This window comes from Malurus melanocephalus, unplaced genomic scaffold, assembly GCF_030028575.1.
Source record: "Malurus melanocephalus ecotype Western Australia unplaced genomic scaffold, MMel_1.1 scaffold_476, whole genome shotgun sequence".
Taxonomy (NCBI): domain Eukaryota; kingdom Metazoa; phylum Chordata; class Aves; order Passeriformes; family Maluridae; genus Malurus; species Malurus melanocephalus.
Genome location: NW_026623708.1, coordinates 520,718 through 532,082, shown reverse-complemented (window position 1 = coordinate 532,082; position 11,365 = coordinate 520,718). Strand labels below are relative to the sequence as shown.

The following is an 11,365-nucleotide window of genomic DNA, read 5'->3' as shown; positions in this document are numbered from 1 at the left end:
TTTTACTTTCAGCAATAGTTCAATATATTAACCTCCTTGAAATCTGAATCATTTCATGAAGACTGTTCAAATATATTTAGATTTTTCTCACATTCCCCGACAGATGTTATATTCTGTCTACATCTCTAAATGCCTGGGGTTCAGGGAATCTAATTTGCAAAGCCTAGCACCTGTAACACCTATCTGTAGATCTGGAAAGTCAATCCAGTCMAAGTTGGATTTAAGTGCTTAACTTCAGAATCTCAGGTTTGAAAAGGTTTGCTTTAATCTATGCCATGCATTAACGCTGGTTGCTGTATTTAAGTTTTACTGGTTTTATTTAATTAAGAAGGAAAACAGGAAAAAAGAAAACATCTGGAGGTATTTAAGACTGCTCTGAACTCTGCAAGCCAAACTGCTCTTAAGCTGTTGGCTTTTTTTTTTTTCCTTTTTCAGATACTTCTCTCTCCTATCTTTTGCTTTTTGTGCTTACTARATGTCAAAATAAAATACAAGGAAATTAAATGCAAGAATTTTGTTGATGCAGTCATGCTGATGCAGCACCAAGATTAAGAAGATGAACATTTGAAACTTGTAAAGGCAAACATTTTAAGATGAAATATCCCTCAGCAATATTTTTAGTATTTATAATTTCTGTRCCCCTCTTCAAACATATGCCTCTTTTAAATCTTCTATAAAATCTACAAAGCAGCCACTSATTATAGTGGAAAAAGGAAAGCTGTTATGGAGCTCCTTCATCAGCAAGGCTCAAGGTTTCCACTGCAATTAAATAAATTCAAATTTATTTAATAAGCATTGAAATAATACTGAACATTCTAGCAAAATTAGTTTAACAACACTAAATAAACCTCACATCTAGTACAGTTTCTGCAAGTCTCTGCCAAAATAACTATTCTGTAGTTTCCAGCAGGGAAAGGTTCATTGAGAGATGTTTTCCCCCTTCCACTACAGAATTACTTAAATCTAAAGCAAAGATAACCAAGCTACATTTGGTACTTCATAGATGACAAATATTCCCAGGACAACAYTTCTACTGAATTCCCATACATTTCTTTTCAATTTACCAAACTGGTTCATACCTTCCACTGGGGCAAACGTAGCAGACGTGGCACATTAGTTAAGCACCCAAGAATCCAGGCAAGTTCTGCATGCTCAGGAACCTGAAAGTATGAAGTTAGAATTTATTTAAACCTCCTTCTTTTATATGCATATTTTCTCAAAGTCAATAAGCATAAATAGTATCAAAAACCAGAAACTCATTTATTTCTGTATATTACTTTTTCAGTAAGGTCAAGTGACAAGCTAATGGAAAGTTTTGGACACTGCCAGGATTGAATGCCCTACACTCAAGCAGGACAGCAAAATTCTAATAATTCTAATAAAAYTCTTATTATTCTAAATAAGAAAGAAAATGCTTCAGCAATAACAGATTCATACAAAATGTAAAACCTATAGGTGTGGCTAAATTTGCCCCTCAGTTCTGTAATCCTATTAAAACCAATACCAGTGAAATAGGATCAGATCTCTACAAATCCTRTGCTACAAGGGTGGTTTAAAGAGATTTAAAAAATCCCACTTGTGCTCATACAACAAACATTTTATTTAATATTCTGGGGCAACTGTGGTGATAGGGAAATTTTAATAGTTTCAGAAAGATGTCAGACAGAGTGATTGTTGCTTGAGGAAGACTTTCTAGAGGCAGAGACAAGAAATGTGTCAACAACCAATGTTTACCATCTTTACATACACACTTCAGCTTTTGCATTTCAAATATTCATTTTAGGATTAGTAAAAGTTGTAAGCATTGCTGATGCATATGCTCTACTTTAATTTYTTTCTTGTCATTCTGTCTATTGTTAGTTAGCTATATAAATGATAACCATCAAAAGAAAAAGGTGATCTATGTTAGGTTGGAATGTTTAACAGCATGCTAACTGTCTCAAAGATGCTCAAAGTTTCATGTCTGCAACATGACATAACAATCCAGACAATAAAGGAAGGCAGTAAAAATGTTTGCTAACAAGAATTACTAGCATTATTAATTGCAATTTCTTTTCTTTCATTTTAAATACAGTAATTTCTTAGCTAGCAGTCATYGGACTACTTTGGTCACCAATGTGTAGAAGTATCCAGCTTCCAGACTACAGGTCAGTGGTTAGAAATATGAAATATGTTGATTATTTCCCTTCTTTCTGCCTTTCCCATAGATACAGGTTTTTTTTTCAATTCCCTCATGCTTATTTGACCTGCAATCTTCCGTGCATAAGACAAAGTGCAACAAAATACCCGGAGTAAAACGAACTTCACGGAAAATGCTAAGCTCAAGACTCCTATTTCATTTAGAAGGAATCACCATCTGGTTCAAAGTGGTTTCTCATTTCTTTCTTCCAGTCACGGAGAGAGGGGAGATGGTGGTCTGTTGGACTTGTGTTGACAAGAACCCTCTTTAAAAGCCATGCAGTCATTGATTCAGCTCGATCAGATGTTGCTTTTGCAGCCAAGACTGCACGTGTGTTTCASTGGATTTGACATGACATCACTTACCAAAACCAAGTAATCTAAACAGCATTTGTTGGGTTGAACACATAGTTCTAGGTCCTACCAAGTTATATTTATTTCTAATCTCCAAACACACAGTCCTTTTCTAAGTAAGATAAAAGTGCTGAATATGCTGAAAAAAAAAGACTGATAAAATGGGGAGAAAATATGTAAAAGTATACMAAAGGGTGGTGATTTCAGTTGGAATAAAATTCAGTACTGGAAGTTAATGAGTTAACATTCATCATCCAAACTGCACTAACTGACTGTTTACTGGTGTTCAAATCAGGAGGTTCTAGGCTTAATCCACAATCATTTGTCAGACTTAATCAGGGTTTAAGCTACCGTGTTTTATTTGGCAAGAGGGGCAGGTAATTGCTGCCTTTGGTAGGTCATGGCACATCAGGTCAAATGTTACTCATTTAGCTACAGAATTCCATCACTTTGATTGGAAAAACTTGATACAAAGGAACTGTAAGAGGTGATAATGTATATGACAACAGTAAAATGAAGGCTCAGTCTACTCTTACTGAGCAATACCCATGGATCAGAGTCAGGAGAAGCCATTTACCCAAACTCCATCAGCTTCTTTTTAAACTGCATTTAAAAATGTCTTCATTAAACAACCAAAACACAAGAATGTAAGAAATAAAACTGCAGTGGATCACAACAAAGCCCTGTGCTGTGTTTCTGGGAACAGCACTTGGGGCAAACACATAACCCTATTGCTTCCTGCAGTATCTTCCCCTCATATTTCTCCAGGATCCATAATTATTGCACTTGAGAATATCAGGGAATATCACTAGGGAATTAAACCTGATAGGAGAAGAAACACTTCAATTTAGCCACCAATGTATCTATGTTTATTAACTAATTTTGAATACCACCCGTTTCTTATATCACACAATTTGGTGAACATTTGCACATTCAGCTTATTCAGTATTTTTCTGGTTTTGTAAACTTTGATTGCATATATGCCTCAGCCTCCTCTTCTTCAAACTGAAGCAACCCTGACTTCTTAATTTTTCCTTCTTAAGGCAGCTACTCCATCTCCTGTTGCATGAATCCCCTTCTATGTATCATATCTAATTCATTAATATAATAATTCTAATTCTTTCCAGAAATGCAGACACTTAAACTTCACCCAAYATTCCAAAAATGGGCAACTAAGATTTTGTATGGTGACAAAACATCATCTCTGTCTTATTCACAATACCCTTTCAGGTAATGTGGTGATGATGGCATATTATTGGCTTTTTTTGAAAATTGYTTGCACTGAGCCAGTGACTTCAGAGAATTGCCAGTGATGACTCCAGGACTTTTTTTCCTGCATTGTGACTCAGCTCAATAGTTTGTGAAGAAGGTTTAGAATAATTTTACCTAGATATTTTGAAGTATTTAGAGCTCTTCTACTTATGCCCACTCTGTTTTGTGAGTTCTTTTCAAATTCCTTTCCTTTGGCCACCCATAAGGAATTAGCATTGCCCATGACCTTCTGTTCACTAAGTTCTTCAGGTCATGAAGGAATTTGTTGACCAGAACTGCTCCCAGCAAGAATCCCTGAGGAACATGACTGCTGACTGTGCCATTCAAAAAATAGTGAGCATTACAGCCTATGTGGCTCTCAACAATGAAATGAAAGGAAACAGAGAAGAGACATCTCATATTTGCAAAAATCTCRAAAACAATTTTMATTTATTCCTGTTRWGTTRWGTTKWKTKTRYYRTSMCARSRMAARSARWWSWSWWSWMARCAWMRCWTYWCTYWYMWYWYWMWTTWMAWWRARMAGRRCWGSWMKRSWRGWRWKSTRYTYKSYTTKYWKTTTWWTTTTTTTTWWARRRGRKKWYMYMMWRWAMWMWWWMSRRKWTYWMRARRWAWAWRCRYAWAGAGTTCCAATTAATTCAGGCTATTCTGTGTATACTTTAATCAGTAAAGAACTTAATTGCTTTTTATTTTAAATCTGACAACAAACWACTCTACAGACCTATGATGTACTTSAGGAATTACCCAMCTTCTCAAAAGAGAATAGGTAATAATAAACCTAACTCTTTTCTAATGAAGATGTAATTTTCTCAGCAGTGCCCTCTCCCCCAAATATGTCAGTATAAAAATAGTACAAATGGTAGAAAAACAGAATTACATCTCTAATTAACAAAATTCACAACCATTGACAGTTCCTGAACTGTATGTCAAACCAGACTCCAAGAATGCCACAATCACTGGTAATTCTCAAAATCAGCTATCTGATCMATTCAATCCTTCAGGTCAGCTTCAGTTACTTTTGTGTCCTAAAAAAGATGTAATAGCCTGTTTTCAATGCAAATTATTTTCTTGGAAAATATTTCTTGCAGCCTTGCTGAAAATATTTCCAGGACTAACAGTCTTTTAAGTCCTCTATTTATTGTTYCCCTTCATAAAGTCAACTATTTCCCATGAAAAATTTTCCAAAAAACCTTAACCAGATCCATAGAGTGATCCTGCCTTTTTAGACAGCCCAAACTGTACCTTTTGTTCTTCTCAGTAAATACATCAAGTTTTTCTCTTTYTTCCTGCTCATTTTCACAGAGTTTTCTTTCCTAATCTCAGACAAGTCTGTAAAAACCATTAACATTTCTCAAAGGGTTGAGATGGCCATCTCTCTGCTATTAACAGGGACACATTTCCTCCTTCAATCTCCATTGCATTAAGCATCCCCCAAAACCTGRCTTATTAATCACTAATCACTAATCAAAAAGTTATTTCCAGGGCAAACTACTGATGTTCCTTCCTTGTAGCCTGACAAGGCCAARGCTGCATAACCAGATTCCTTTTATTTTTTTAAAGTTTATTGAACCAAGGTGACCATTTCTAAATGATAATGAGCAGTTATCTAAAAGGCAAAAACATTTCTGTTTCTTCACATGAGTGCCTGTTCCTCTCTTTTTAATGATAAATAGCTTCTTAATTATTTACTTGTGCAGCCTAACTTGAAGTTATTAAACTCAGATCAGAATTTATACTTGGATTATATGCTGAAGTACAATCTCAGGGCTTCTTCATGCACATCTAATTTTTTGTCCTTGATCCTGGCTACTCCTTACCAAATTATTGCTGATATTCCCTGGCCACAACCAATGATGTCTACATGGAAAATCAGCAGCTCCTTTTAGCCCAAATAATTCTAGATGACTTTTTATGATGAGMCATACAGCTGAAGAGGACAGCAAGGCATGAGTTTCAAGAACAGCAGTGAGAGAGGCATGAATAAATCTGAAATAAATCTGGAAGCACAGAAATCAGCCACACAGGGCCTCAGCATTCTGAGGTTGTAATATAAAGTGCAAAAAGAGATGCAGWGTTTCATTTTCAAGATGGATTTCTTCAAGTTGCAACCTATAGCCCTTCTCTGTAAGGCACTGCAAATTTGCTGCMTATCTCAAATTTGCTGCTTCCCCTCAGCAGTGTAACCTCATTAAGGGCTACATTTTAAATGGGTAATAAATTTCCAAGATTTAATTTTGACAGTGTAAAGTACAAACAAATAGGTTTGAGGAGGTAATTTGGATAGCTGTGTACTAAAAGAAATTGGAACAGAGAAGGGAAAGAGTCCTACTTTTAAAAAGAAATTAAACTGTTTTTCAGGACTTTTGTCTCTTCTAGAAGTAACAGTTAGAGCGTCTGCAAAATTCAAGAGGCCTTTTTTTAAAAGCAAATGATGCTCACATTTTTCTTGAATAAGAGGTAAGGTTTTATTAATGCCTAAGGTTGCAAGCAATGTGTTCAAGATACTTAGTGGTGTATCTCTATATTACACAGCTAAAGAAAAAAAATAGACTGCTTTTGAATCAAATGCATATGGTGCAGGTACTCTTGTGACAGAAAATTTGACACAGTATCCCAAATTCCTGTTCAAAGAAATAATGGATTGGGTAGAATCAGTTTATGGTTACAAAGGCAGTATCAGATTTAAAGAATGTGTTAAGCAATGTATTGAATTGGGGGGTGGCTATCTCATTACTGTCAGTAAATCTGTCACCCTTTCCTTGGAAAGGAAAACGGCTTTCAACCTTACCTTGGAATATTTAAGTCACTTATCTTTATTTATATTTGTCTAAGATTTACAGAAATAAGATCTGTCTTTCCTTTCTGAATAATCTGACTAAGAAAATTTCTACTGGAATCAAGTGTTAGTGGTTATAAACCCTGTCAAACCACAGTAATTTGGCCAAAGCACCCTTTCATCTCCTTTATTCATTATGAAATTAAATATTTTCAGAAAACATTCTCATAGTACAATCCATAATACCGTTTGAATAATWAGTTTGGTGAGTCCAGAAGACTGGTGAAGAGAGGAAATATATTACTACATAATAGTATGAGATGAAYRARGTAAATTAARGCAGAAAGGAAAAAAAAAAAAGAAATCCTAGTGAACCATGACTTTCCTTCCCACTGAGCTCTAGCCCAGTCCATGAGGGAGAAAACGGAGGAATGAGAGAAGCAGAATAATTTTCTAAATTAAACAGTCACATACTTTCTCTTMTGACAGGAAGTTTTCAATGGACCATGCTAAATTAATGTGCTTTAATGAATTTATAAGCTGTGATGCAATGGAAGCTTTTCAGCCCCTCTGAAAACTGGACGAGGGGTAGTGTGAATCTATTCAAACTCTGCCCACAAAACAAAGCAGATGGATACTTCTGGAAAATAACAGCAGTGAAACAGTGAACACATTTATATTGTATTTTGGCTTTTGGAGTCAAGGCTAAGACAAATTTGCAAATTCCCACCTCTCAGAATTAATGCTTCAATCTGCTTGCACACTGCAAGGATACCGCAGTTGATTTTACTCAGAAAATAAATCACCCTATCCAGAAGGATAAAAACTGCAATTTTCCACCCAGAAACTAAACGTTATGCTGTCCAGAAACTCACAGGACTCCTCAGAGAAGTGTTCATGCAGCACATCAACCACTGCCTGCTGAATCAACTCTGATGGAATTTGAGTTTCTCTYGGGACATTTAGCATGTGTCTGCTACAATAGATAGGTGGACAGGAAGAACAGAGACCACATAAAAGCAAAATCAGTTTCTAATATTGTTTGGACTGTGAAGCAGATGAGATACAAGATGGTTWTGGGTAAGAACTGAAATGTGTAAGGGTACCCACCACGAATAGAGAAAATGGGTTATACCATGGAAGTTTACCATGTGTGCACATTGCATACTGTCTTCCTTATTTACCCCCTCCCCTCCCASTCCTTTTTGGTTTTAATAAAAGATCTAAGTTTTATGAAAGATGACTGTTACAGCTTTTATCAGTTATGATACAATTTAAGGAATATATTTTCTGTTTCTTCTAATAYTCTCACAATATGTTGTAGAAGTCATTCCATTACTTCTTTTTTAAAGKCAGCCTCTTAAAGCATATCTTGACATTATTTATCTAAGAGGGTTTCATATATCCTGCAGCTGTACTTGAAATAAAAATGTACTGTTTTGAAATACGCTATTATTTTTATTTTTATTATTACTTAAATAGCCACTTTTCTATAACTTCCTACTAGGGAAAATATAATTAAACAAGCTGTAATGAAAGAGCCTCTCTCACTGGGATGCCATTTTAATGTCCAACATATACCACCATTGTTTTCCTAGATACTCTAATTAAATGTGCTTGTTTATAATCCTTCATAGACAATGTGGTTCCAAACCCTACCCTAATTATTCATCACCATATTTCTTGSTTCCAAATATTTTCAAGTTATCATCACTTGTTCTTTGTAGCCACTACTTCCCTAAGCTGGAATTCAAGTTTTTATATGGCAATGTAAGTGTGGGAGGTATTTGTTGAACTGCAATGTATTAAGACCAAATTTACAGCAAGCCATTAACTTACTGTTTGTACATGTTATAAAAAAATACAATCTATAAATGGTAAATTCTGAAGCATACAAAACTAATTTTTATGCAACTAGCACTTTCAATTTACAGGTAATTTAGCTATATATCCAATACATAGGAACATAAGCCATATGCTCTCTAAACAACACAATAAACATTAGACTATGCAAAATTTCTGTCACTTCAATTTTAGCTGAAAGGCTAAAAATCTGTTCTGGGATTCCAAGTCAACTTCACCTGTGTCCTGAGCACAGCAGCACCTTTTGGATCCAATATAAACATGAGAGGATCTGCTCTCACCACACTTTTTTCCAGTGATTAATATAGTTCAGGATTTTGCTTCTTATTTGTATTGAAAAGGATGATAAAGTGTGKGACAATTCTGAAGGCAGGTATTTCAGACAACTCAGAGATGTGAAAAAAACCCTAAGTAAGTAAAGTAAGTGAAACACTTACCAAAAGGCACAGGACTTTTGAGAAACCAAACAGTATTATTTTTTTTCCACATATGGCAAACACATTCCAGAGAAGCAACTCAAGCAGAAAGAATAAGCCAAACAAATAAATAAGAATAAAAAAATCCCCTTTTCAGCAATTCACATTACTCTTGCCCAGGGTAATCCAGAGAAATTTAGAGGACACAGCAGCATTTACATTGATGACTACATAAGCAATTCCATTAGTGGGGCCTAGCAAAATTCTGCAGTGCAAGAATTTCATTCTGCTCTTCAGTGCTAACAGGGTACAGAAAAAGTCATTAGTAGTGGTTATTTTTGTTGATTAAAACTAAAAGTTCTTAGATCACAAATTTGTTGCTTGATGYTTGTTTCAAAAAATGAACAGAAATGTCACTCAGGAGTAATTAAAGAAACATTTCTGTGATATACAGATTTGGTAATTTTCTAGATAGAACTCAAAAYACAACAATAATTACAGCATGCTAAGCTACTGAGAATCTCTCATTTAGTAGTTTGATTTGGTATTGAACAAATTGACTGTCCATAACTAAATATCTATCCCAGTTCTCTATTTGGGGCTGGATTTTCACCATTTTCCTGCTGACCTCTAGAAGTACACAATCTACTTTGGTATACAATCAGTTTTTGCTTTACACCTCAGCTAAATGTTTGTAAGCAAAAATGAGGCTTTTTTAGACCACCCTGGGAGAACTGCTACAGTGGCTGGAAAGGAGGCGAGCTCCTTTTTTTTTTTTTTGAAATCTGAGAAATTTCCAATCAAAATCAAGCCATAAACTTTCCTGATTAGCACTAGCTGCCATCCATCTTCCACCTTCATTTTTAGGAACAATCATCTCGATATTATGACATTCCACAACGTACTATTTCATTATCACACTAAAGCAATAATCACATTAGCAAGGTTCCTGTCTCCTTTCCTCACATCAAGAGCTACATGCAGATMCTCCTTTTTAATTGCTTCCAGAGAAACATCTGGTGCTGCCTGTGGAATTGGAACAGATCACAGTGCATCTCTGGGTGTACCTGACCACTTCATACAGCTTGAAATAAATGGGTTTGGGCAAGCTGAAAAACCCAAATTCAGTGCTGAAACTGTCTATATTCACAAAAAAACCAGTAATAGCTCTTCTGATTGCAGTGTGACAGTGAGGTTTCAAAAATACACTGGGATCAGCCACTTGCATTGGTAYTTGTGTGATAAATACTGGTAAGAATATGGTTGAAGACATCAGGCATGACTCAAATATTTAATCAAATGGTTCACATTTAATAAGATCAATGCCCATTAGATCTGGATAGATAAGACACACAGAAAAATCAAGGTAAAAAGGTAGTCTATTTAACAGAGGCCAGCCTAAGCACCATAAGGTAAATCAGAATCATGTTTGGTGGAAATTTTTGTTTGACAAAGCTGAATATTTTCAAGCCTAACCACTATAAGGTAAATCAGAATCATGTTTGGTGGAAACCTTTATTTGACAAAGCTGAATATTTTCAAGCCTAACCACCATAAGGTAAATCAGAATCATGTTTGGTGGAAACTTTTGTTTGACAAAGCTGAATATTTTCAAATCTAGCTACCTACAGATTTCATTGGTTATGGTCTGCATTGGTACTGTAGAAGCACCACATACAGAGCCATAATTTCCTGAGTCTGATACTTTTTCTTTTTTTTTTTTCTTTCTTTCTTCTTTCTTAAAGATTCAATCTCTGCATATTATATTGTGAAAGATACAATATATGTACTGTGGCTGACTGCAATGTAAGATCCTCACTGATAATCTTCTGGCTTCAAGGGAAGTCTGAGTGTTGGCTTTAGCAAGACCTGGAATACCACTAGTTTAGCTTTTAGACCAGTAGGAACATAAGAAAAGCAACACTGGACCAGATCARATATCCATCTCTGACAGCAACCAAYGAAAAAAAGAACACAAGTGCAGAAAAGCATGGACACTSTCCCATCTGTGGTTTCAGCACTTCCTGCAGAGGGGACTCCTCAGATATGCAACGGTCCCAAAGCAATTTTTCAGATTAATTTGTCAAGTCCTTTCCTGAATTCATAYAAATTTCAGCATGCACCATATCCTGTGTCAAGCAGTTCTGTAGCCTAATTGTGGATTTTGTGAAACACAGCATTGTTTTGCTTGTGTTGAATCTTCCAGGTGTTAACTTGTTTTGATACTTGTCAGCTCACATTCTTCAGTGGATAAAACAATTTCTCCATTTCACTTGCAGTTTTATAAGCCTTTACTTTATTCATCTCTAACCATAACCYRCAAAGCATTTTTCCATCATGCTTGACTCCTCTCTGTGTATCTAGTCACTGATCCTGTGTTGTAACTAATTGAATTGTTCAGTTGCCTGAAAACAAGAAAAAACCTCCTCCAGACTGGTTCTTACTGCATCATTGGCTTGCAACTCACCTTGAGATTATTCCAGTTAATAACTTCATCATTTCAAGGCTG

At 35.5% G+C, this 11,365-nt stretch overlaps 1 protein-coding gene across 1 annotated transcript in view; it reads right to left on the bottom strand.

The window, feature by feature from the left end:
* Positions 1–11,365, bottom strand: part of WARS2 (tryptophanyl tRNA synthetase 2, mitochondrial) — a 39,866-nt gene that overhangs the window by 6,177 nt on the left and 22,324 nt on the right. The window contains exon 3 of the mRNA XM_057380892.1: positions 1,080–1,160. Coding sequence (XP_057236875.1) covers positions 1,080–1,160 — 81 coding nt within the window. The remainder of the gene's footprint in view (positions 1–1,079; positions 1,161–11,365) is intronic.